At 44.4% G+C, this 27,414-nt stretch overlaps 1 protein-coding gene and 1 long non-coding RNA gene across 2 annotated transcripts in view; one reads left to right on the top strand and one right to left on the bottom strand.

Annotated features, from left to right (window-relative positions):
* The window catches only part of LOC139171147 (uncharacterized), a 32,211-nt gene extending 7,046 nt beyond the window's left edge, over nucleotides 1-25,165 (top strand). The window contains exon 3 of the long non-coding RNA XR_011559701.1: nucleotides 24,681-25,165. This is a non-coding gene — a long non-coding RNA (uncharacterized lncRNA). The remainder of the gene's footprint in view (nucleotides 1-24,680) is intronic.
* GPR153 (G protein-coupled receptor 153) lies at nucleotides 1,301-27,414 on the bottom strand. Its single transcript, XM_070759025.1, has 6 exons — nucleotides 27,325-27,414; nucleotides 11,591-12,131; nucleotides 10,193-10,622; nucleotides 9,157-9,346; nucleotides 7,713-7,897; nucleotides 1,301-4,042 (listed from the first exon to the last, which is right to left on the bottom strand). The coding sequence occupies exons 2-6, from the start codon at nucleotides 11,944-11,946 to the stop codon at nucleotides 3,245-3,247; spliced, it is 1,959 nt and encodes a 652-aa protein (XP_070615126.1). The 5' UTR covers nucleotides 11,947-12,131; nucleotides 27,325-27,414; the 3' UTR covers nucleotides 1,301-3,244.

The following is a 27,414-nucleotide window of genomic DNA, read 5'->3' as shown; positions in this document are numbered from 1 at the left end:
AAGACCACCATAACCTCAGCACAAATGTCTAAAAAATGGGAATCTTCCTTCTTGTCCAACATAGCCAACTAAGCCTGAACTCATGGTGGAGGACAGTAGTAGGTTTGCACCTACTACTAGGTGCACACTGTAATGTGGTATTGGAAATAGAGAGGCGCACTAATCTCCACATCCGTTGCATGACCGCGTGAGATTCGGTTTCTGTGCATGCGCCGGGAGCAAAATCTCTCACGAGGATGCTCGTGCGCATGAGAGTTCGCTGGTTTTCGTGCGAAAATCGCCGAAATCTCTCCGATCTCTCTTTGTGCGAAAATCACCGAAATCTGTCTCTCGCTTCCGGTGCATGCCCGGAAACCGAATCTTGCGGCAATAAGCATGCGCCTGCCCAGGAGTGCACCAGTAGCACTGGCGACGAGGGCCCCTAGCCTGGTGGTGGCACTTGTTGCGAATTGCGCGGTAGAAAATTCAGAAAAGTGATGTGTTTCCCAATCCTAGAGAGAGGGGGGCACTTCAGACCAAAAGTGGACGTTTGGGGGGGGCAGATCACCCCTTCATTCAGGACAGCCACACAAATTAAAATGAAAAAAATGCGAAGGTCTCGTTATAATATTAGCAACCATTGCTCTCTACTCTCCCTTTCTCTCCAAACGCTCGTTTTCTTCTTCCCAACCCATTTTTATTTTCAATCAAACAACATGAAAATACCTACCTGGATTAGCAAGGATTTACCCAACGTTATCAGACACTTGTTGGAAGTGTGAAAATGAAAGAGGTACGTTTTTCCATATGTGGTGGTCTTGCCCCATGATACAAAAAATTTGGAAAATAACTCATACTTGGCTCTCAGAGATTACGAAAGAGGAAATAGAACTCACACCGGAAGCTATGCTTTTAGGAGTTTGGAGAAAACACTATTCAAAACAAACAACGCTCCTCACAACTCATATAAACACCGCCACGAGAATTGCAATAGCTCAACTTTGGAAAAGTGATCAGATACCAACGGAAGATTTAATTATTGATAAAATATATGCCTGTGTGGAGATGGATGAACTCACGAATTCAATTAAGGGAAATAAAGTCATAGAATCAAAAAGAACTTGGCAAAAATGGTATGAATGGGTTCAAAAGAAAATATAAAAGCAACACAATATAAAACAACAGTACAATTGAAAAGACCTACAGTTACCATGTAAAATTACTGAACGTAATAGATTTTAGAATCTAAAAATATGAAATACAATGTATATAATGAAATGAAACTGGTCAAAATTTATTGTTAGAATGTTAATAGAGATCATGTATAATCTGTAATCCAAAATAATGTGTGATCGGAATGACGTAGGAAAATTTAATAAAGAGATTTTCAAAAAAAAAAGAAAAAAGAAAAATCATGTGTTTCCCAACCCTAGAGAGAGGGGGGCCACTTCAGACCAAAAGCGGACGTTTGGGGGGGGGGGCAGATCCCCCCTTCATTTAGGACAGCCACGCAAATTAAAATGAAAAAAATGCAAAGGTCTCGTTATAATATTAGCAACCATTGCTCTCTACTCTCCCTTTCTCTCCAAATGCTCGTTTTCTTCTTCCCAACCCATTTGTATTTTCAATCAAACAACATGCAAATACCTACCTGGATTCGGGCAGAAAAATCCGTTCCCTTGGCCTGCGCTGAACTGATCAGATGTTAAAACATCTGGTGGATGGGGGGGGGAAATGGGGTTTCCTGCACACCCCCAACATGGGAGAAGAAAGTGCGCGAGACAAGGAAGGACTCATGACAGAGGAGAAAAAAGTAAATTTTGTGTCCCCCTAATATACAGTAAGGAACCTCGACAGCCCTAAAAAGTTCCCCTTCAAAACTGGATCTAATGTGATCCATGCATTCTTCTCCCCCCTCCCCCCAATTATATAGAGTAACAACCCCACCAGTTATGGGTCAGGCATTGCTGCAAAAAAGGAAAGCTGCAATTTTTCGCACGACCTTCCTCCTCCTCTTCCTTGCCCGTTTCAGTATCCTATAGATCAGCCTCGGGGGAGGTTATGGGGCTGTGGCTCCATGCAGGATGTGGGGTGAGGCTTTGGCACTGGACAGGAGGTAGGGTGGTGAGTTTTGTTGGCTTAGGGGGCTGGGGAACAAATCCCCCCAACTGATTTTTTCTTGGATCGGACTTAAAGTTTTGCTCCTGAGAGGAAGAGGAAACCATCCATCTTGTTAGCAAACAAAGAATTTATCCCGGTCTCAGCGCTGGCGCTATTCTGAAATAACAGACTCCGCACAACTGACGTTCGGAAATAACGGAGCGCATAAACGCGGCACTATTCCAGAATAACGGACCCCATGCATGTGACCCCGTTCGAAAATAACGGACTCCGTGGAGGTGACGCGATGCACGGGCCTCACCCGCCAACCCGCCCCCTCATCGCTTGACAGGAGAGGCCTCTTGGAATGTAGAACGCGGACTGAAAAAGTTGCAATGCCTATCGTACCCAGGGGTTGTTATTTTTTTTGGAAGGGAAATTCCGGCTCTTTTTGGCAACAGCTTCCTCTCGCGGCTGTGCTCCGAGAGAGAAGGATCGGTACCCAAAGACATGCACAATTAACATCTACCTAAAAAAGTTCTCGGAGAAGACGCGAGATGATTAGAAAAAGGAATCAAAACAAAACAAAAAACCCCCCTCCAAAATCAATTTTGGACTCTTGGGGTTCTTGCGGTAGAAAAGGAAGAGAGGAGAATGGATCCTCCTCTCTCGCCCCGAGCTGAAATTGGACCCGTCTGGATTCGAAGTGCTTCTCTTACAAGGTTGCTTAACGCCTCTCTCTCTCTCTCTCTCTTGCCTGCTTTTGGCCACCAGGACGAGAGACGAGGTGAAGGTTCTTTGGTTCTTTGTCCAGTTCCCGTGTTACCAAATCCAGACCGCAACTTGGAGGAAATCCCGTCGAGCCAGAAACGAACCTGGAAGCTGAAACGTGACCACTCGCTGCAGACGGCTCACCACGGGACAATTCAACAGATACAAAGTTCGTTTCGACGGAACCGTGGCCCGTAGTAACAAAAAAGGAAGTCGTTGCAGAAATACGAGTTACAAAATTATTTTTTTGTTGACAAAAACGTGGCCAACGATCATAACTGAGCGGAATGCTAGACGCAGGGTTGAATTGTCCTGAGGTTGTCCCACGACAAGTTGGCTGCGACGGCTGTTGTCGAAGATAACTCGTACGAAGTGATTCCGGCTACTCCGGCGTTTACGAGGCCGAGCTAATCGAATCCGAGTGAAACGTGACGTATCCCGAGGAGGCCGAAGGCGAGCTCAAGAAACTGCTTGTGCTTCCTTTGCTTCCGTTTTTCTGAAGATCGTCTTGGCCTCTCCAGGAAGGACTCAAACCTGTCCGGAAACATTCCGTCTTGGAGCAACTCCGGATCATCCGACAATCTTCCGTGCTGGGACTCTCGCAGAGTTCCACATGGATCCGTTCGTGGCAAGGCATGTCCAAGCTGCCTTTCGGGAAGAGGATCCGAGTGTCCTCTTGGGCCGGGAGAGGAATTGGTACTGTCAGAGAACTCCCTCGTCCCTGAACCGAGATGCTCCGTAAAACTTGAGGCTCTCGTTCGAAAGTGGTCAAAGGGAAGTCCCGGAGAACCGCAGCGGTTGAACGTGATGGAAAGGCATCCGGGAGGAGAGAGACAGAGGCCGAGCGCACCGGCGGTCTTCTCGGCGTAGGTCGGGGGTCGTCGGTGAAATCCATCACGTCCTCTTTGCTAAAGCACTTGTAGCCTCCCTGTCGGTGGATGTCTTCGTACGAGAAGGGCTTGAGGGACAACGGGCTCTCGGCGGACTTCCGGCGCTTGCGGTGCGGATGCCTTTCCTCCTGGTAGGAGAGGCCGCTGGTCCTCCGCCGGTCGTATCGAGGCTGAGGGAGCAGCAGGCTGGCCAGCTCAGCGGTGATATCCTCTCCCGCCACCCACTGCTGGAAGTAGGCCGAAATCTGGCTGGTGGTCCAAATCTCTGTTTCGTCGTGCGAGAAACGCCTGGTCAGAGGGACCTGCAGGGGAGCAGAGCAAGAAAGACCATCGTTTTATGTATTTATTTAAAATTTAAATATTTGGCCTGGAGTCTGCCTGATGGAAATTTGGATCCGATCTCTCTCTCTCTCTTTTTTAAAATAGACTTTATTTAAACACACAAAATACAAACAACACACACACACACACACAAACCGTTGAAATAAAAGTTGGACAATTTGTGACGTGGCTGTAGTACAATTCTAATGTTTACTATTACATGGATTGTATTTACATAATACAGTGAACCCTCGAGTTTCGCGTCCTCAAGGATCGCGAAAGGGCTATTTCGCTAGTTTGCAACCCGGAAGTAAACTCCACCATCTGCGCATGCGTGCCCTTCCACGCATGCGTAGATGGTGGAGTTTCCCCGCCGGGCAGAGGCTTCCCTGGGTCTTCCCCCTCTTGCCCCGGTAAGACCCCAGCGGCGGTGGGCTGGAGCGCGAGCTTGGGGCACCCTAGCTCCGCTTCCCAGCTGGGAAGCGGAGCCGGCAACAGCGTGGGCGGGCGGGCGGCGCGCGCGAGCTTGGGGCAGCCTAGCTCCGCTCCCCAGCTGGGAAGCGGATCTAGGGAGTCCCCACCGCGCGCGCGTTGCTGGGGAAAGCGCGCGCGCTTGGGGACTCCCTAGATCCGCTTCCCAGCTGGGGAGCGAAGCTGGGATGTTCCCAAGCGCGCGCGCTTTCCCCAGCAACGCGCGCGGGGTGGGGACTCCCTAGATCCGCTTCCCAGCTGGGGAGCGAAGCTGGGATGTTCCCAAGCGCGCGCGCTTTCCCCAGCAACGCGCGCGCGGTGGGGACTCCCTAGATCCGCTTCCCAGCTGGGGAGCGAAGCTGGGATGTTCCCAAGCGCGCGCGTTTTCCCCAGCAACGCGCGCGCGGTGGGGACTCCCTAGATCCGCTTCCCAGCTGGGGAGCGAAGCTGGGATGTTCCCAAGCGAGCGGGCACCCAGGGAAGCCGTTGCGCGAGCAACGGGGTGGGCGGGCGAAGGGCGGGCGGCAGAAGCAAAAACACCATCTGCGCACGCGCAGATGGTGTTTTTACTTCCGCGCCGCTACTTCGCGAATAATCGATTGTCGCGTGGGGTCCTGGAACGGAACCCTCGCGATAATCGAGGGTTCACTGTATACATCAAGTTTTTGCAAAGATCTTATTGTGGTATCTCTTTTTCTTTGTTTCCCTTTTGTGACCGATCCTCTGACATTTACTGCCCAAATTATCTAACATTTATTAACCCTCTAATTTTATTTTTTTCTATCCAATCATAAAACCTACTCTTGCTCATCTATATTTTTAATTTTTTTAGTTTAACTATCCATTTCTGCACACAATGTAATTTTTTCAATTATATTTATTTATTATTTACTAATTGTACTTCTATGCTGCCCCTCTCCGAGCACTCCGGGCAGCTCACAAACATGTAATAAACAATATACAATGTCTAGGATCCAATTAATTAATTAAAAACCTAAAACCCCAAAAAGCATAAAAAACAATCCTTCACTCAACATTCTCTCAACATATCTCTTCCTCAATAGGCAAATTTCCCTTTTTCCAATATTGTCCGAGCACTGTCGTTACATGGAGGATTAGAAACAATGGATTTCCTCCCCAAATTGTCACAGGCCACAAATGGTATACATACATACATACACACACATACCCACATATACATACATACATACATACATACATACATACATACACACACATACATACATATATATATGGCTAGCTGATGAGGCCAAAATAAGGCCGAAATAGATCTATCCTAGTCTCCCTTAATTTTCAAATTCAGCTTAAACATGTGACATATATATATATACATATACACACACACACACACACACACAGTAATACCTTGACTTACGAATTTAATTGGTTCCGAAACGAGGTTCGTAAGGTGAAAAGTTCGTAAGACGAAACATTGTTTCCCATAGGAATCAATGTAAAAGCAAATAATGCGATCTTCCAATCAATCTCCCAAAAGCTTCATTTCTTGCCCCAAATCTCTCCAAAAATCGCTCCCCCAAGAGCTTCCTATCTTGCCCCAAATCTCTCCAAAAATTGCTCCCCCAAAAGCTTCCTAAGCCACCCCAAATCACTTCCAAAGTCTTCCAAACTCACCTCTCCTTTCAAAATGCCTCGTTTCTTCTTGCTGCCTTTCTTCACTCCATTTGCCTTTGTTAGGACCTCGATTTAGCTGGCATGGGAAGCTTTTGGGGGAGCGATTTTTGGAGAGATTTGGGGCAAGAAATGAAGCCTTTGGGAGAGCGATTTTTGGAGGGATTTGGGGCAAGATACAAAGCTTTTGGGGGAGCGATATTTGTTTTCGTAGATTTTCACAGGTACAGGTATGAAGGTCTTGGCATATTTGGGTTTCTTCCCATGTAGAATTTAGAGATTTCTGGCGACGTTTCAATGAGGTCCCACTCGTCATCTTCAGGCTGGCGCTTCTGTCCTTGTTCTAGGGCGAACACAGCAAGACCTGAGCTGCCTTCCCTCTATAAATACCGGTGGGTGGGTGTGGTTTGATGGCTCAGCAGCTGCAAGCTGTGTTGAAACTTCCTGGTGAGTCAGTGGGGTAACACCTGGGGTCGTTGATGTAATTGATGTATGCTGATTAGTTGATGTTTGTGGATTGGGGGTTATATCCTGAGTAGTTGGAGCTTGCAGGCTACTTAGCTGTTTTGTAATGTGTGTCTGGGGTGTAACAATTTTTGCTTGGCTGCGAGTTTGTGGTCTGGTCCTGTGTTTATGGTGTTTGTCGGTTTGCTTTGTGTGCAAGTCAGAGGGGGCTGCAACAGTTGGGAGCACTGCTGTAGTTTGACTTCTGGGTGGTGGTTGTATTTGGTCTGTAGGGCGAGTGTGGGTTTGGTGGAGGTGATTGTTGGTAGTGTCCTGTGTTGTTCTGAGTCTGGTTTCAGTTTGTATGGCTGGGACATGTTTGTTAATGAGGGCTGGTTTCCAGATGTCTGCTAGGCGGGAGGTATCATCCCGCTTGTTCATATTGTGTATATACATGTATATGTATATACACATGTATATACATATACACACATACGTACATATGCATGTCTCATTATGATGAAGGCACATATTTGCGATGAATTCCCGCTGCTGCTGCGCAGAATCTGGCCACCTGTGCTGTAATTATAACTTTGCGCAGTGGCAGCATCGTAGCCAATGAGTAGTGATGGGTGAACCCAACGGTGTTCGGGTTCGGCAAGTTCGGCCAAATTTTACCCAAAATTCGGCTGAACCCGAACCGAACCCGAACGGGGAATCCCTCCCATGAAGAGATTAAGGAGGCGGAGCTTTGACATCACCGGCAGGTTGCTAAGGACGCCAAGGTGATCACTTCCTGGATCCCATGGAATCCAGGAAATGATCACCTTGGCGTCCTTGGCAACCTGACGGTGACGTCAAAGCTCTGAGTGCCGAACTTTGGAAAAATTTTGGGTTTGTGTTCGGCATACCGAACACCGCACAATTCGGTACGGACCCGAATTGTGCGGGTTCAGTTCGCCCATCACTACCAATGAGGTTTATCCGAGGCGCAATTATTGCTAATTGGAATGGGCTTCCTTTTAGCACACGCGAGACCAAACCTTGGCGGCATCTCCCCATCGTTCCCGACTACAACCTGCTCACCTGGAGATACTGCATTTTGTCTTCCGGGACAGGCTTTGTGGCGTAGACCTGAGGGATCCCCCTCTCCAGGGCTGACAGGTCATAGCTGGCGACCTGGTCCACCGTGAGAACATTGCCGGAGAGGCCCTCGGGATAGGCTTGCGAGTACGTCGGATCTGTGGGTATCGGCCGGTCTAACGTGGCCTCTTTGGTCCCGGTAGACAAGAGAGGGACAGGAGAGAAACAATGAGAACCGGTGCTACATCTTCCTAGTTCCCACAACCAGAACTATGCAAGTCTGAAAGTACAATTCTTCCGCCGTTGCCTTTACAGTTGGAGAAGGTAGGGAGGGTTCTTTCTGAAGCGGTTTTATCCACTGGTTATGCAGCTGAGGGCTTATCTGGCTCTTATCTGACACCTTCCCTTGGGCTGTGTTGTAGAAACATGGAAGATTGACGGCAGAAAAAGACCTCCTGGTCCACCTAGTCTGCCCTTATACTATTTCCCGTATTTTATCTTAGGATGGATCTATCTTTATCCCAGGCATGTTTAAATTCAGTTTCTGTGGATTGACCAACCACGTCTGCTGGGAGTTTGTTCCAAGCATCTACTCTTCTTTCAGTCAAATAATATTTTCTCACCTTGCTTCTGATCTTTCCCCCAACTCACCTCAGATTGTGCCCCCTTTTTCTTGGGTTCACCTTCCTATTAAAAACACTTCCCTCCTGAACCTTTAACATATTTCAATGTTTCGATCATGTCCCCCCTTTCCCTTCTGTCCTCCAGACTAGACAGATGGAGTTCATGAAGTCTTTCCTGATCGGTTTTATGCTTAAGACCTTCCACCATTTTTGTAGCCCATCTTTGGACCGGTTCAGTTTGATCCATTTCTTTTTATAGGTGAGGTCTCCAGAATTGGACACAATATCATTCCAAATGGGGTCTCACAAGCACTCTATACAGAGCGATCACAATCTCCCTCTTCCTGCTTGTTATACCTCTAGCTATGCAGCCAAGCATTCCACTTGATTTCCCTACAGCTTGACCACACTGTTCCCCCATTTGGAGACTGTCAGAAATCACGACCCCTCAATCTTTGTCTTCTGAAGATTTTGCTAACTGCCAATACAAGACTCAGATGGAGGATTCCTTTTCCCCAAGTGCATTGTTTTACATTTGGAAACATTAAGCTGCAGTTTCCATTGCTTTGACCACTTATCTAATAAAGCTAAATCATTTGCCATATTACAGACGCCTCCAGGAATGTGTCGCTTTTCCCTATCTCCAAAAAGCCTTCCCATGTATCACAGCAACAACCTTGCAAGTCTGAAAATACACTGAGGTCTTGCTGTAGCCAGAGGGGATTCCCGCACGCCTTCCGCGCCACTAAAAAAGGAGCGAAAGCTGGGAGTGCATGGACTGAGGGGTAGCTGAGCTACCTCTACTGGTGGTACAGCACACTCACCTTCCCCACCATCATCATTGGACATGATAGCCACACACTTCTCCCAGACCGAGCGGACATCGGCCCGGTAGCGGTCGCAGGCCCAAAGGAAGACGGGTAGGAGAAGCGACTGGGCCACGGAGCACCAAACGACACACAGGACCATCCAGTCGTAGGCCACATCCGACTTCAGGCTGGCAAAACTCACCACCTGAAGAGGAGGGAAAACTTCTATTCCACCTATCTATCCATCTCTCCCTCTCAGCTATAACTATATCTATCTCTCCATCCATCATCTATCAGTTATCATTTGTCTATCTATAGAATGTATCATCTATCTAATCTATCATTTCTCTCTATCTATGTATCTATCAATGTATCTTATCCATCCATCCATCATCTATCAGTCATCATTTTTCTATCTATTGAATCTATCATCTATCTAATCTATCATCTCTCTCTATTATCTCTATGTATCTATCAATGTATCAATGTATCAATGTATCTCTATCCATCCATCCATCCATCCATCATCTACTTATTCTATCATCTTATATTATCTCTCTGTATTGTTATTATCTATTCTATCATGTCTGTTTTGTCTGTCTGTCTGTCTGTCTGTGTGTCTGTCTATCTATCTATCTATCTATCTATCTATCTATCTATCTATCTATCTATCTATCTATCTATCTAATCTATCATCTATCTAATCAATCACATCTCTCTCTATTCTATCTCTATTCTATCTCTCTCTATTCTATCATCTATCTATCTATCTATCTATCTATCTATCTATCTATCTATCTATCTATCTATCCATCCATCTCTCTCATCTATCTAATCTATCATCTCTCCTTCCTTCCTTCCTTCCTTCCTATCCATCAGTCTGTCCATCCATCTGACCATGCATCCATCCATCCATCTATCTTGTGTCTCTTTGTCAGGATATTTTTTTTCCTGCTTGGGCCACCGATAACCATGTCCAAATAACCCCACCCTACATTAGACTGTCATCAACCACAGCCACCATCCCACTTGCACCACCGATTTTTTTTACCAAGACGGGAAACCCCATCAGGAAATCGTAGAGGAAAACGATGCCGGCGATGAGGTACGTGATCTGGAGCGAGGTCTTGACGGGCTCGGATCCGTCGATGGAGGAGCGGCGCTTGCCCTGGGCGTCCTCCACCACGATGGTGGGGACGTTGAACTTGTTCTTGTCCACGTTGTTGCCCGCCTGGATGGAGAAGGTCTGGAAGAGGGCCACGGCCACGCAGACCACGCCCATGACCACGCTGCCGCTGATGAGGAGTAGGAAGCAGACCCCGAAGCCCAGGCCGATTTCCGTGACGATGAAGCCGCAGTTGCTGGCGTAGAACCTCTCGGTGGTGTCATGCCAGCCCACGGCGGGCAGCGTGGAGAGGATGAAGGAGACCATCCAGATGCCCATCACCGTGTGGACCGCTTGTTTCTTGGTATTGCTTAATCTGCAAGAAGGCAAAAGACACCCCCCCATTTTAAGATTGGGCAGGATTCCCTATTGGTTAGGTCAGGCTAGGCAAACTTTGTAATACCTTGTATTGCTCTGTACACTGCCCAAAATCCACAAGGAGTTGGGCGGCTTAAAGATAAGATAAACTAATTAAATTAAATTAAATTAAATTATTAAATCCCCATTATATGGCTGCTTGTTTCTTATGGTCCTTTCCTCTGCAATAAATAAAAAATAAATAAATAAAACTGGTATGACTGACTAAGGAATTCAGGGAGTCCGATGGATGGACGGACGGATGGACAGATTAATGGATGAAAAGATTAATGAATGAATAGATGGATGGAAAGACAAATGGAGACATGGATTAATGGATGGACAGATGAAGGTTTTATGAAATGGATGGTAGGTCAAATGAATGGATGGACAGATGAAAGGATGGAGAGATAGATGGATAGATAAATGGACCAGTGGATGAATAGATGGATGGACAGATTAATGGATACATAGATGAATGAATGGATAGATGAATGGAGAAATGGATGGGTGGACAGATGAAAAGATGGATGGATAGATAGACATAAATGGATAAGTGAATGGATGGATGGATGGGCAGATTAATGGATGAACAGATGAAAGGATGGAGGGTTAGATGGATAGGCAGATAAATGGATGAGTTGAACGGATAGATGGATGGATGGACAGATTAAGGTTTGAAGAGTTGTATGGATGGAGAGAAGGACAGATGAAATGGATGGATGGAGAAATGGAGAGATGAATGGATGAAAGTACAGATCACAGTTCAGCAAATTGATGATACAACTGAAGGACAGGCAGATTGATCTCATGAACTTTCTTCCTACTCAATTCGTTCGATCTGCATCCCGCCATTTTGTTAGGGAGCTCAAGGTGGCCTCCTCCTCCTTTTTCCCAACCCCCCCAACTCCCGCCCTGCGATCCCACCTGTAGTTAACCGGCCAACGGACCATCCACATCCGGTGATAGGACAGTGAGGTGATGGAGAAGCAGGTAGCCAGCGTCAAGGTGTAGAAGGTGGAGACGAAGACTTTGCAGAGGCCCTCGCTCCACTCGTAGTCCGAGTGGCGCTGGCGCAGCTGGATGACCGAGTACATGGTGATGGGGACGGCGATGTTGAGGATGTGGGTGCCCGCCAGCGTGCAGAGGAGGAACTCCAGCGGCTTCCATTTCTTCTGCTTGGCGCTGACGCTCAAGATGCCCCAAGCGTTGGCCAACACCGCCAGGCCCGAGCACACCAGCCAGGCCACCGCGTTGTTGTGGAGGCTCCGCTCGTGGTTCATGACGGAGGGCGGTGCGCCCGCCAGCTGGGGAGACCAGGCGAGGATGGCGAACCAGGAAGAAGGCGGGCAGGAGAGGCATCCTACCGGAGGCGCGGCGCCATCAGGGGTGGGTCAGAGGAGGGGGCGTACCGCACCAGTGCACCGCCAAGCTGGGTTGGAGGGACGTCGTGCGGTGGGCCATGTTTCTGGAAAAAAGAGAACCACTCCGATTTAATGCGATGCGTTTCACATTTATCGTGTTTGGTTTGAATTAATAGAATTTTGTTTCATTTGCGTTTTATTGTTTTGTTTTGTTTTTTCAAAATTTATTTTGGGAGAAAAACAGACAATCCAAAAAACTTTTTGAGTTTTCCTGCTCATTCCTCATGGCTTCTTTTTTACAGGTTGTGACCTCCAAATTGCAAATCCATATTTGCACTCCTCCTCTTCCAAACATCAAGTATATTCAGTATATTTATTTTAAGCAGTGAATGCTTATGGATTAAATTAACATTTCACATAAAATAAAACGTATGTACATATGTATGTATCTCTTTTTATCTATCATTTATCTATCTCTAAAACTATCTATCTATCTATCTATCTATCTATCTATCTATCTATCTATCTATCTATCTACCTCTCTCTCTCTCTATCCTTTGTTATCCATCCATCCATGTCTATTATCTATCTGCCTGCCTGCCTGCGTATTATCTCTCTCTCTCTTCCATTATCTATCTATCTATCTATCTATCTATCTATCTATCTATCTATCTATCTATCTATCTATCTATCTATCTACCTACCTACCTACCTACCTATCTTTCTCTCTCTCTCTCAAATCTCTCTCTATCAATCTACCATCTGTTATTCATCTTCTATTATCCATCCATCCATATCTATCATCTTAATCTGTCTGTCTATCTGCCTGCCTGCCTGCCTATCTGTCTACCAAGATGCCTACCTATCTACCTACCTACCTAATATCTCTGTCTCTCTCTGTCTCTGTCTGTCTGTCTGTCTGTCTCTCTCTCTCTCTCTATCTTTCTATCTACCTACCTACCTATCCATCCATCTACCTACCTACTTCTCATCTATCTATCTATCATCTATCTATCTATCTATCTATCTATCTATCTATCTATCTATCTATCTATCTATTTTTCTACCTATCTACCTACCTACCTACCTACCTATCCATCCATCTACCTACCTACTTCTCATCTATCTATCTATCTATCTATCTATCTATCTATCTATCTATCTATCTATCTACCTACCTACCTACCTACCTATCCATCTACCTACCTACTTCTCACCTATCTATCTATCTATCTATCTATCTATCTATCTATCTATCTATCTACCTACCTACCTACCTACCTATCTATCCATCCATCTACCTACCTACTTCTCATCTATCTATCTATCTATCTATCTATCTATCTATCTATCTATCTATCCATCCATCCACACACATACATTATATATATATATACATTATATATAATAATATAGTAAATACAATACGAAAACAAACCACCTTAAAATCCTTATTCATGAAATAACATTTCTCATCGTTTCTGCATTTTTGCCTTGCCTTCTTCTCACTCAGTCTCAAGGGGGGGGGGGTAGAAACAGAAATATCTTCCAACCTCCGAAGGAATATTTTTTCTTGCCCGCCTCCGATTTAATGTTTAATCTGCCACGTTTCCGGCAGCTGGAACGGAGGCTAACTAAAGATGTCATTCTTCCTCTTCCTCCCCCTCCTTTTTCTTTTTTAAAAAATGAAATGAAATAAAAGCGGTGCATTTCCCAAAAAGGGGGGAGGAGGGAGGGGAAGCGACAGCCCGAGGAATATTCCTCGATTGGCTGGAGTTTTTTGGGCTGCAGGAAAACAACAAAGCGAATTTTCCAAGGAATTTGCAGAGAGAGAGAAAGAGAGAAACGGCTAGAAATAAAACCTGGTCTCTTTAGGGACCATGTTTATTCTCTTCGCTTGGGGAGTTGGAGGAAAACATCTTGGGTTTTTTAAAAAAAAAATAATAATTTCCCCCTCCCTCCAATTTGCATGTAGACAGTCCTCAATTTACGATCCCAATGGGAGACGCCGGAAGAGTCGCAAACTCAAAACCATCTGACGTGAACTCAAAATATTCCTCTATTAGTAGGTCCTCCAGTTTGCAGAAATGACCAAAATGACTTTGGAATTACAGGAATCCCTCGCTACTTCGTGTTGTGGTTGGCTCTGGCCCAGCTCCTGCCCCAGGGAATGGGGAGGTGGATGCAGGGGAAAATTCAACATGTCACAGGCCTGTGTTATTGCCGACAGAATCAGATCAGAGTTTAGTTTCCTCGGACGAAGAAGAAGGTGGGAGTGACTCGGCAGAGGGGGGCTTGGCACACAGCCCAGGCAGTCAATCTTCGTTATCTTCTATTAGCTTCAGATGATGACTTAAAACCCACTTCTGCCGCCAGGCATGGGAGAATTAAGACTTTTTCTCCCCCTAGGCCGTTACAACTGTATATATGGTATGCTTGTATGTATGTTTGGTTTTTATATATTAAGGGGTTTTAATTTGCTTTTAGTATTGGATTTTATTGTACATTGTTTATGATTGTTGTTAGCCGCCCCGAGTTTTCGGAGAGGGGCGGCATATAAATCCAATAAAACTTGAAACCCACGCAAGCGCGGGTTATGCGTAGAAGAGACCAAGTAAGAACATATTACAGGAAATAAGGGAGGCCACCTGTGTTTGGGTGGGGCTCCAGTAATTAGGGTTGCTGCTATAAATAGCAGCATGTGGGTTTGGCCGTTGTGGAAAAATATCTGATCGGAGTTCGTCAGGAATCTTGTGTTGCTGGACTTTGTTGTTTTTTCACGCCTTTGAAACCAAAGCAGAGCAATGTGTGTGTGTGTGTGTGTCTCACTTTGTTGGAAGAAGAAGGGGTGTGAAGTTTCTTCACAGCTGCTAGCTAAGTACTTAATGACTGCTTAAGGGAAATTGTACAGACTACCCAGTTGTTTTGGGAAGAGTGCTCTTTGCAATACAAAAAGAGTGCTTTGTTTATTTTGAATTTTGTGATAAAGAATATTGTTTTGAATTTTCAAACGTGTGTGTGTGTGTCTGAAATTTATACCCTTGAATTTTCGGGAGGCTCCTACCAGAGAGCCCGGCAGAACACTTCACGGTTCATCTTTTGCGGATTTTCTACTTCACAGGTTTTCAAAGGGGGCTTAAATGCATTAAATCCAATAAAAAATTTAAATACATTAAAAATCCATAAAATGCTTCTGCGGTACTACTGTACTCTATTAAAGAAACTGGTAGGATATCACATGTAGTTCCAGCTGAGAAACATTATAGAAACATAGAAACATAGAAGCCTGACGGCAGAAAAAGACCTCATGGTCCATCTAGTCTGCCCTTATACTATTTCCTGTATTCTATCTTAGGATGGATCTATGTTTATCCCAGGCATGTTTAGATTCAGTTACTGTGGATTTATCTACCACGTCTGCTGGAAGTTTGTTCCAAGGATCTACTACTCTTTCAGTAATATAATATTTTCTCATTTTCCTTTTGATCTTTCCCCCAACTAACTTCAGATTGTGTTCCCTTGTTCTTGTGTTCGCTTTCCTATTAAAAACACTTCCCTCCTGGACTTTCTTTAACCCTTTAACATATTTAAATGTTTCGATCATGTCCCCCCTTTTCCTTCTGTCCTCCAGACTATACAGATTGAGTTCATCAAGTCTTTCCTGATACGTTTTATGCTTAAGACCTTCCACCATTCTTGTAGCCCGTCTTTGGACCCGTTCAATTTTGTCAATATCTTTTTGTAGGTGAAGTCTCCATAACTGAACACAGTATTCCAAATGGGGTCTCACCAGCACTCTATATAGCGGGATCATAATCTCCCTCTTCCTGCTTGTTATACCTCTAGCTATGCAGCCAAGCATCCTACTTGCTTTCCCTACCGCCTGACTGCACTGTTCACCCATTTTGAGACTGTCAGAAATCACTACCCCTAAATCCTTTTCTTCTGAAGTTTTTGCTAACACAGAACTGCCAATACAATACTCAGATTGAGGATTCCTTTTCCCCAAGTGCATTGTTTTACATTTGGAAACATTAAACTGCATTAGAATTACTGTTTAATGCAAAGGTTTTTTTTTTTAAAGTCCAAATACTCGTTAAATACATAAAAAACTATCTTTCCTCTACTTCACGGAAATTCATTTTTCACGAGGGGGGGGGTGGAGGTCTTGGAACGCAATGGAAACTGCAGTTTAATGTTTCCAAATGTAAAATAATGCACTTGGGGAAAAGGAATCCTCAATCTGAGTATTGTATTGGCAGTTCTGTGTTAGCAAAAACTTCAGAAGAGAAGGATTTAGGGGTAGTGATTTCTGACAGTCTCAAAATGGGTGAGCAGTGTGGTCGGGCGGTAGGAAAGGCAAGTAGGATGCTTGGCTGCATAGCTAGAGGTATAACAAGCAGGAAGAGGGAGATTGTGATCCCCTTATATAGAGCGCTGGTGAGACCACATTTGGAGTACTGTGTTCAGTTCTGGAGACCTCACCTACAAAAAGATATTGACAAAATTGAACGGGTCCAAAGACGGGCTACAAGAATGGTGGAAGGTCTTAAGCATAAAACGTATCAGGAAAGACTTAATGAACTCAATCTGTATAGTCTGGAGGACAGAAGGAAAAGGGGGGACATGATCGAAACATTTAAATATGTTAAAGGGTTAAATAGGGTTCAGGAGGGAAGTGTTTTTAATAGGAAAGTGAACACAAGAACAAGGGGACACAATCTGAAGTTAGTTGGGGGAAAGATCAAAGGCAACATGAGAAAATATTATTTTACTGAAAGAGTAGTAGGTCCTTGGAACAAACTTCCAGCAGACGTGGTTGGTAAATCTACAGTAACCGAATTTAAACATGCCTGGGATAAACATATATCCATTGTAAGATAAAATACAGGAAATAGTATAAGGGCAGACTAGATGGACCATGAGGTCTTTTTCTGCCGTCAGTCTTCTATGTTTCTATGTTTCTATCCCCTGTGAAAAACGAGGGATTACCGTACAGGAAAAAGAGAAATCTGAATTTTACAAAATATGGGGAAATTGGCACAAATGGCTCAAACAGAAAAAAAAAATACATAAAAATTCTAAAGGAAAAGCAAATCTAGACACTCCTTCCTCTCGTACGCAAATAAAATGAAAATACAGAAACACTGCACCACAAATCGATGGGACATAAAACCCCTAAAAACGAATTCTTACCTTCCTCACAAATATCCAAAATAAATACAATATAGTATATAGAACTAAAGAAAACAAACACACAATTCCACACACTAGATAGAAATACTCAATATTAGGTCGCTTGATAGGGATAGTCAACAATATGGTTGACAAATTATTTCTTCTATATAACAAATAAATATATGCTTGTAGTGAATGTATGTAATATTAATTGATGATAAGCAAATAATGATGTATGTGCATATATCAAACGCCCCGGAAACTGAACGCTTTATATGTTTTAAAAGTTTATACGCTGATTTTTTTGTCTACTTTCTTTCATTTTTCTTTCTTTTTTCTTTGTATGTTTTGACTGTTTTTTTGTATATAGAAACTTAATAAAATTATTTTTTAAAAAATATTCCTCTATTAGGTATTAATATTTTTCAACCCTTTATTTTTTTTATTTTTTATTTTTAAAAAATCTGCTTCCAATTTTTAAAAGAATATCAGGATCGGCCTTAACCGATATTGTCTCTTCTTAAAGACATACACTAAATCAGACCGAGATAGAATATTAGCACATCCTGCGGGTTGGTTTTAATCCCAGTTTACTGAACAAGCCACGATGACTTGGCTCAGGCTGACCTACTGCAAATTGTAATAAACGAAAAGATGGGCGACTTTCCCGGGGGTTTATTTCCAAATGCAGTACTGTAGATAAAAGCAGCGGTAGGTTTAACTTCCATTTGGATTAAATTTTTATCTGCGTTCCCGTATAATTAATAGCATTACGCGCTGTGCTGCATTTAATGATTTGGGGTCTGTGCCAGAATGTAATCTCTGGTTTAGGAATAATAGCCTGTCAGAAGGTTGCCCGCCCCCAGTTCAAATCCTCCCACTAATATCTCTCTCCTCTCTCTCACTTATCTATCTATCTATCTATCTATCTATCTATCTATCTATCTATCTATCTATCTATCTATCCATCCATCCATCCATCCATATATATGTCTGTCCGTCTGTCCGTCCATCCGTCCATCCATCCATCTCTTTCTTTATATATATCTATCTTTCTTTTTCTATCTTTCTTTTTGTCTTTCTATCATCTCTATCATCTCTATCTATCTATCTATCTATCTATCTATCTATCTATCTATCTATCTATCTATCCATCCATCTTTCTTTATACCTATCTCTTTCTTTATATCTTTCTTATATTTCTGTCTTTCTATCATCTTTTTCTTTCTTTCTCCTCCTTCCTTCTTTCCTTCCTACCTTATCTATCTTTATCAATCTACCATCTATTATTCATCTATCACTAATCTGCCTGTCTGTCTGTCTGTCTGTCTGTCTATTTATCTATCTTCTATGTATGTCTGTCTGTCTGCCTCTACTTACCTATTTCTCCATTTTTACCTCTCTGTCTCTCATTCCATCTCTTCCTCTCTTTCTCTCTCTCTTTCCATCTCTTCCTCTCTCACTCTCTCTTTCCATCTCTTTCTCTCTTTCTCTCTCGCCCTCTTTTTCCATCTCTCCCTCCCCCTTTCTCTCTCCCTCCCCCCCGCTTTCCATCTCTTCCTCCTTCCCTCCCTCTCTCATTTCTCTCTCTCTCTCTCTCGTGGCAGAGCCTCGCAGAGCATCCGTGTAAAAAACCCCAGCAGCTCCACCCCACCCCCCCGTGCTGGGAGAAAAGTGCCAAAAAAATACAACGGAAGTTGCTTCAAGATCTAATCGGGAGCGACACAACGAAGGCAGCTCTGTGTTTTCGGCCGGCACAGCCATTTTAAGCCACGGGTGGAGGTCTTCCTCGTGGTTTATTAGCCCAGTTGGTTCAAAACAGCAGGAACAAAATTGCTCAGACGCGGGTGGATTAAAGCGGGAAGAGCTGCACTCCAACTGGGAAAATAAATCACTTTTAAAAATTTTTATTTTTTAAAGTGCTGCGGGTTTTTTTGCTTCAAGTACAACACTATAGATTGTCCTAGACTTACGACCACAATTTCCGTTGCTAAACAAGGCGGCTGCTCTCTTTATCTCTTTTAAAAGTCATTTTTATGTGAGCCGTCGTAAGTTTCGAACGGGCGCTAAACGGGGGGCTGCATATTTCAAAGGATCCTTTTTTAAAGCATGGTGGAAAGTCATAAAACCCCCTTTTCAGCAGCATCGTAACTTTGAATGGCCACTAAATGAATGTCCATAAGTCAAGGACTACCTTTAAAAAAAAAAAAAAGCTTAAGGACTACAGTACTCTCCTTTTTTAAATGGAAGAAATGACTCCAAATGGCTTTGGTTTGTTGCGCAAAAGCACACAACGCACTCGCCTCTAAGCCCAGCTTAAACTGCACTCTCTCTCTCCCTCCTTCCCTCTTTCTTTCTCTCTGTTTCCATCTCTCCCATCTTCCTTTTTCCATCTCTCCCTCCCTCCCCCTTTCTCTCTCTCTTTTCTCTTCCTCTTTCCATCTCTCTCTATCTCTTTCTTTCTATACCCCTCTCTCATCTCCCTCTTTTTCCATCGCTCCCTCCCTCCCCATTTCTATTTCTCTTTCCATCACTTCCTCTCTCTCCCTCTTTCTCTCTCTCTCTCTTCCTCTTTTTCCATCTCTCCGTTCCTCCCCCTTTCTATCTCTATTCTCTTCCTCTTTCCATCTCTCTCTCTTTCTCTCTCTCTCTAATCTCCCTCTTTTTCCATCGCTCCCTCCCCCCCTTTCTATCTCTCTTTCCATCACTTCCTCTCTCCCTCTTTCTCTCTCTCTCTCTTCCTCTTTTTCCATCACTCCCTCCCCCTTTCTATCTCTCTTTCCATCTTTTCCTCTCCCTCTTTCTCTATCTCTCTCTTCCTCTTTTTCCATCGCTCCCTTCCTCCCCTTTTCTATCTCTCTTTCCATCACTTCCTCTCCCTCTTTCTCTATCTCTCTCTTCCTCTTTTTCCATCTCTCCCTTCCTCCCCCTTTCTATCACTTTCTTTTCATCTCTCTCTCTCTTCCCCTCTCCCTTTCCATTTCTCCCTCCCTCCTCCCCTCTTTCTCTCTCTCTTTCCATCTCTCTCTTCCTCTTTTTCCATCTCTCCCTCCCCCTTTCTATCTCTCTTTCCATCACTTCCTCTCTCCCTTTCTCTAGCTTTCTAATCTCCATCTTCTTCCATCTCTCCCTCCCCTTTTCTCTCTCTTTCCATCATGTCCTCTCTCCCTCTTTCCATCATGTCCTCTCTCCCTCTTTCCATCATGTCCTCTCTCCCTCTTTCTCTATCTCTTTCTTTCCATCTCTCTCATCTTCCTCTTTTTCCATCTTTCCTTCCCTCCCCCTTTCTATCTCTCTTTTCATTGCTTCCTCTCTCCCTCTTTCTTTATCTCTTTCTTTCCATCTTTCATCTCCCTTTTTCTATCTCTCCCTCCCTCCCCCTTTCTATCTCTTTCCATCTCTCTCTCTCCCTCCCTCCCCCTCTCTCTCCTTTTCCATTTCCCGCTCCCTCCTTCCCTCTTTCTTTCTCTTTCTTTCCATCTATCTCATCTTTCTCTTTTTCCATCTCTCCCTCCATCCCTTTCTCTATCTCTTCTTTTCCATCCCTCTCCCTTTCTCTTTCTATCTCTTCTTTTCCATCTCTTCCTCTCTCCCTTTCTCTTTCTATCTCTTTTTTATCACTTCCTCTCTCTTTCCATCTCTCTTTCTCTCTCTCGTCTCCCTCTTTTTCCATCTCTCCCTCCCTCCTTCCTCCTTTCTCTCCCTTTCTCTCTCTCTCTCTCTTTCTATTTCTTAAACTGGGGGGATCAGACTAAATGACCTCTGGGGACCAGCTTCGAATTCCCGCATTCACCTACGAATCCGGGAACCCACTCTGCTGTGACATAATTTTCACCCCAACCGCCACACAAAACTGCTGCTGAGTCACAAAGGACTCGTGTTTTTCTTTTTTAGCCCACGGTTGTGAGGAAGCGGCCCCTGAAAAAAACACAACACACACCAAGTGTGTGGGATTCAACGCCTGGATTGTAATTCCAGGCTTGGAAATTTCTGTGACGGAAAGAAGACTCGGCAAAAGCAAAACGAAGTGCGAATAAAGCCATTTTTAATTGGTGCACAATTTCGCCTATCTAGGCCAACCTCCCCTGGTCTGGGTGCGAATTTGGAGTGGCGTTTAAGCGAATCTCTGCTGTTTTTAAGTCAGTTCCCACGTTCGTTAAGCGAATCTGGCTTCCTCAGGCAGAAAAAGACCTCCTGGTCCATCTAGTCTGCCCTTCTACTATTTCCTGTATTTTATCTTAGGATGGATCTATGTTTATCCCAGGCATGTTTAAATCCAGTTCTTGTGGATTTACCAACCACGTCTGCTGGAAGGTTGTTCCAAGCATCTACTCCTCTTTCAGTCAAGTCATATTTTCTCACCTTGCTTCTGATCTTTCCCCCAACTCACCTCAGATTGTGCCCCCTTCTCCTTGGGTTCACTTTCCTATTAAAAATACTCCCCTCCTGAACCTTATTGAACCCTTTAACGTATTTAAATGCTTCGATCGTGCCCCCCCCCTTTCCCTTCTGTCCTACAGACTATACAGATGGAGCTCATGAAGTCTTTCCTGATCAGTTTGATGCTTAAGACCTTCCACCTTTTTTGTAGCCCGTCTTTGGACCCGTTCAATTTGACCCATCTCTTTTTGTAGGTGAGGTCTCCAGAACTGGACACAGAATGATTCCAAATGGGGTCTCACCAGTGCTCTATACAGCGGGATCACAATCTCCCTCTTCCTGCTTGTGATAGCTCTAGCTATGCAGCCAAGCATTCTACTTGCTTTCCCTGCACTGTTCACTCATTTGGAGATGGTCGGAAATCACGACCCCTCAATCTTTCTTTTCTGAAGTTTTTGCTAACACAGAACTGCCAATACAAGACTCAGATTGAGGATTCCTTTTCCCCAAGTGCATTATTTTACAATTGGAAACATTAAACTGCAGTTTCCATTGCTTTGACCATCGTAGAGTCGCAAAAAGGGATTGTGTGAACCATCATAAATGCGAGTCATGGTTCTAAGCGTTACCACGAGGATACCGCAATGATAGTCATAATTACTTTTCCCCCCCAGTGCCGTTGTAACTTCAAATGGTCATTAAACGAATAGTCATAAGTCAGGGATATACATAAAATGAAATAAAGGAATAATTTAATCTTGAAATGTGGGAATGGGGCTACGCGGATGCGAACTGCCCATCAAAATGTATCATTTCGAATAGTAGTTACAACAGTTTGTTCAGCGACCCCTTCGAAGTTACGACTTAGAACCAGTCCTCACACTTACAAACATTGTTGTATCTCCAGGGTTACGAGGTCAACATAGCTGTATACGTAAAATGAAGGAATGATTTAATCTTGAAATGTGGGAAAGAGGTGCGAATTGCCCATCAAAATGTATCATTTTGGATAGTAATTATGACAGTTCGTTCAGCGACCGCTTTGAAATTACGACTTAGAATCAGTCCTCGCACTTACAACCTTTGTTGGTTACGAGATCAACACTCAGTGGCTCGAATTTATGACGGGTCACAGTGCAAAACAAAGTCAACAGGGAAGGCCGATTTGCTTAACGACGGCTGTGATTCGCTTAATAACACCAACGGTCATGAAAACGGGAACAACCAATGGAAAACAGTTGTTTTTGAATTCCATGTATTCCAAAATATAACTTGAACGAATTTGCAAAACTGCTATCAGGTTAAAAGTTGAAAAGGTATTGCTTGGGAAAAATATGTAGTGCCCTTCTACATACTTACAAGCGAAAAATCAATTTATGTTCAATTATTTTCGCTTGGCAAGAGAAGAAAGTCGAATATATACTGTAAGCATTAAAGAGGGGCTCGTTCAAACCAAAAGAGCAATTTCAAAAACATGTCCGAAAACATAAATCTATAAGATGTACTTTTTTTCTCCTTGCTTTTTTTAAGCGATTAGGTCCCACAGAGTGGGCCTCCTCCGGGTCCCGTCAACTAAACAATGCCGGTTGGCGGGCCCCAGGGGGAGAGCCTTCTCTGTGGCGGCACCGGCTCTCTGGAACCAACTCCCCCCGGAGATCAGGACTGCCCCTACTCTTCCTGCCTTCCGTAAACTCCTCAAAACCCACCTTTGCCGTCAGGCATGGGGAAACTAAACATCTTCCCCTGGGCACGTTGAATTTATATATGGTATGCTTGTGTGTGTGTGTGTGTGTATGTTAGTATAGGGGTTTTTCTTAAATTTATAATATTTTAATTAATTGGATTAATGTATTGGATTGTCTTTTCACTTGTTGTGAGCCGCCCCGAGTTTTCGGAGAGGGGCGGCATACAAATCCAAATACAGTGGTACCTCGAGATACGAGTTTAATTCGTTCCGGACCTGGGCTCTTAAGTCGAGCAGCTCTTATCTCGAACGACTTTTCCCCATAGGAATTAATGTAAATAATTTTAATTGGTTCCAGCCCTCAAAAAACTCACAAAGTTAGTCTAAATTATGCAGAAAGACATGTTTTTAATGAAGAAATGTACATGTACATATAAATGAATAATGAAGTTTCTTTCACTTAACTTGTAAACTTTCTTAAACTTTTAAATTTACATATGTTCAACTTCTCTGCCACCCAATCCTGTAGGACAGAGGTCCCCAACCCTTTTTGCACCAGGGACCGGCTTTAAGCGATCAAGAGAGGAATGGGTGAATGAATGGACGGAGGGTGGGAAGGAAGGAAGGAAAGAGGGAAGGGACAGGAACAGAGGAAGGAAGCAAGGAAACTTATGAAAGGGGAGAGTAAGAGAGGAATGAGTGAAGGGAGGGAGGGAGGGAAGAAGGTGGGAAGGAGAAAGAAAAGAAGAAATAGAGGAAGGGAAGGTAAAAGAGAGAAAGAAAAAGAGCAAGAAAGAAAGAAAGAAAGAAAGGGGGAAGGGACAGGAACAGAGGAAGGAAGCAAGGAAACTTATGAAAGGGGAGAGTAAGAGAGGAATGAGTGAAGGGAGGGAGGGAAGAAGGTGGGAAGGAGAAAGAAAAGAAGAAATAGAGGAAGGGAAGGTAAAAGAGAGAAAGAAAAAGAGCAAGAAAGAAAGCTGCAAGGCCCCCCCACGAGCCCCCCAGGCCGGCTGCAACCTTTTAAAACACGCGCGCCGCTTCGCAGCTGTCTCCTGAAGCCGAACGCGGAAGTTAGCGTTTGGCTTCAGGAGACAGCTCCTTGGCGCTTGTATCTCGAATTTGGGCTTGTAAGTAGAACAAAAATATCTCTCCCCTCCCAGCTCTTATCTCGAGTTGCTCTTAAGTAGAGCAGCTCTTATGTCGGGGTTCCACTGTAATAAATAAATAATAAATAAATAAATAAGGAATACTGTACTTTGCAAACGAGAACAAATTTTAAGTTTAGAGACTTCTGAAATTTTCTTTAGAATGTTTGTGAAAATACTGCTGATAAATTATTATTTAATCATCCAAAAAATAAAAAACAATCCCTGGGCAAAACTCACTTAACAACTGTCTTGCTTAACAACAGGGAATGGTCATATGTTGAGGACGGCCTGTGATTCCTCCATGGACACCAACAATTTGCTTCACCAAAAGACAATAAATGAATACAATGAATCGTCCTCAACTTACGACGATTTGTTTAGTGACAATTCAAATGTACAATGGCCCGGAAAACAAAGCAACTGAGGATCGTGTTTCACACTTACGACCGTCGCAGCCTCCTGCCCCCACAATCACAAAATCCAAATCCAGACAGTCGGATCCAGCTGACTCGTCTTTATGATGTTACAGGATCCCCCCTTTTGTGATTGTTCCAAGGAGCGATGCCAGATCCATTTAGTGACTGTTTTACCCACTTAACGACTGTGTCGATTCCCTTCCCGACGGGATCAAGAAAAGTCGTTAAAATGAGGCCGGATAAATTCTATCTCGCTTAACAACAGAAACTGATGGGCTCAATCGGGGTTGTAAGTCGAGGCCTTAGCTTCAAGGAAAAAACGTGCAGGAAGGAAGCACTTGTTTTGTTTTTTATTTTTGGGGGGGGGAAAAATAAAATTTTGCTGTGGAATATTTTTTTTATTACACATTTTTTTGGGAATAAAAAAATATTCCACAGCAAATTTTGGACTTGGTTTATCTCTCTCTCTCTCTCCCCCTCCCTCCCTCCATCCCTTCACCCACCCACCCATCTCTTTCATCCATCCATCCATCCACCTACCTACCTAATCTTTCTCTATCAATCTACCATCTATTATTCATCTATCACTTATCTATTTCTCTCTCTAATTCTCTCTCTAATTCTCTCTCTCTCTCTGTATCTCTGTATCTCTCTCTCTCTCTCTCTGTATCTATCTCTGTATCTATCTCTGTATCTATCTCTGTATCTATCTCTGTATCTATCTCTGTATCTATCTATCTATCTATCTATCTATCTATCTATCTATCTATCTATCTATCTATCTATCTATCTATCTCTGTATCTATCTCTGTATCTATCTCTGTATCTATCTCTGTATCTATCTATCTATCTATCTATCTATCTATCTATCTATCTATCTATCTATCTATCTATCTATCTATCTATCTATCTATCTATCATCTATCTCTGTATCTATCTATCTCTATCTACCTACCTACCTACCTATCTAATCCATGCAGGGAAGGGTGGGGTGGGGGGCCAATTCCAGCACCCCTTCCCTTAAACCTTGCTTTGCTCACCCCCGCAAGCCTATTTTTTCCTCTCTGAAAACAACAGGGAGCCTCCCCAAGCAGGAACACTCTATCTGCTTACCCACAGGTGGGGCTCTGAAAGCTGCCCCCCCCCAATGCATCTAAAATAGGGAGGGGGAGAAGCCCAGGGAGTTTCTCAAAACTTTGGGGGGGGGGTCTCCAAAGTATCCCAGCTTTGATTGATGGGAGGGGGATTCCAAACTCTATCCATAGGGAGTACACTGGGCATTGAAAGGGAGAAACTTTATTATTTTTATTACTATTACTATTACTATTACTATTACTATTACTATTACTATTATTATTATTATTATTATTATTATTATTATTATTATTATTATTATTATTATATTAGATTTGTATGCTGCCCCTCTCTGAAGACCTTGGCAGCTCAAAGGATACAATATAAAACAGTGAATATGAAACAAATATAATTAATTAAAAAACTATGCAAGTTAAAACCCAGTACATTATATTAAAATGAATGAAACAATCCAATGGTTCCAAAGTCGATAGGTTTGACATGGGTGGGGAGGACCCCTGAAAGGGATTTGGGGGACTCCTTGGGGGTCTCCCCCAAAACTTCCGGCTGAGTCCCATCCCTGCTACATTCAGGCGATGGGATTCAGCTTTTCCCAAAAACTCAAATGACACCCCTGCATTTAAACCACCAGCTGTTGCAAGGGCTGTACTCCAGATCCCATGTGCCACGTGTCCCCCCCCCCAGCATCCCTCCCTCCCCCTCCCCCCTCCCTCAAATTTTGGAGTCCTTTGAGAATTGGGCAGCATAATGCAGGAAACAACTCCCTTGCAAAAAATGTCGATTTGGAGACCCTCCCCAAAGGAAAAGTGTGGGATGGGGGAGAAGAGGGGAGGGGGGATTGCAAAAGGGGGCGTTCCCTAAGGGAGGGGGGGTCGCCTCGTCCACGCCCCCTCCCAGGAGCAGAACCCCTCCCCACTCTCCCACCCACCAAGCCCCAAAGCTTTTATGTAAGAGAATCTTGCAGAGGAATTTGCAATGCAATTTGTTTTACATTTTTTTTTTGCAATTGCAGCCTTGGGGGGGGGGCACACTCCCCGCGGAGTAGGGAGCGGCGGGGGCTCTTAAATGCATGCTGCAAAGGGGCCGAGCCCCCACCCCAAAGAGGAAGGGCGGGGGGGAAGAAGACAGCGAACTTAAAAAAAAGAGAGACCGAGGCTGCATATAGAGGGAACCGGGAAGGGAAGCGATTCCATTTGCAACCTTCCCGGGGCGGAGCGCGATGGGCGGCCCCCTGACCCCCCCGTTTTGAAAGAGGGGGGGGGCTGGAGGGGGCTCCCCATCGGGCGATGACGTGGGGGGATCCCCGGCGGGGAGGGCTGGGAGGGAGGGGCGAGCGGGAGGGGAGGGAGAGGGGGAAAGAGCAGGGCTTGGTGGCGCCCGCGGGCGCCCAACTCACCTGGCCGAAGGTGCGCTCCGCTTTGCTTTGCGCCCTAATAGCGCCGCGGCTGCCGCTCCCGGGTCGGTGGGCCGGCCGGGGCTGGGCGGG

Source organism: Erythrolamprus reginae, chromosome 8 (assembly GCF_031021105.1).
Source record: "Erythrolamprus reginae isolate rEryReg1 chromosome 8, rEryReg1.hap1, whole genome shotgun sequence".
In the NCBI taxonomy this organism is placed as follows: Eukaryota; Metazoa; Chordata; class Lepidosauria; order Squamata; family Dipsadidae; genus Erythrolamprus; species Erythrolamprus reginae.
This window is presented reverse-complemented; position numbering and strand designations above follow the sequence as displayed.

Coding starts and splice junctions, on each gene's coding strand:
- GPR153 (XM_070759025.1), bottom strand. CDS start 11,946: ATGAACCACGAGCGGAGCCTCCACAACAACGCGGTGGCCTGGCTGGTG. Junction 9,347..10,192: donor TGATGGGGTTTCCCGTCTTG/GTAAAAAAAATC, acceptor CCTCCTCTTCAG/GTGGTGAGTTTTGCCAGCCT. Junction 4,043..7,712: donor ACAAAATGCAGTATCTCCAG/GTGAGCAGGTTG, acceptor GCTCCCCTGCAG/GTCCCTCTGACCAGGCGTTT.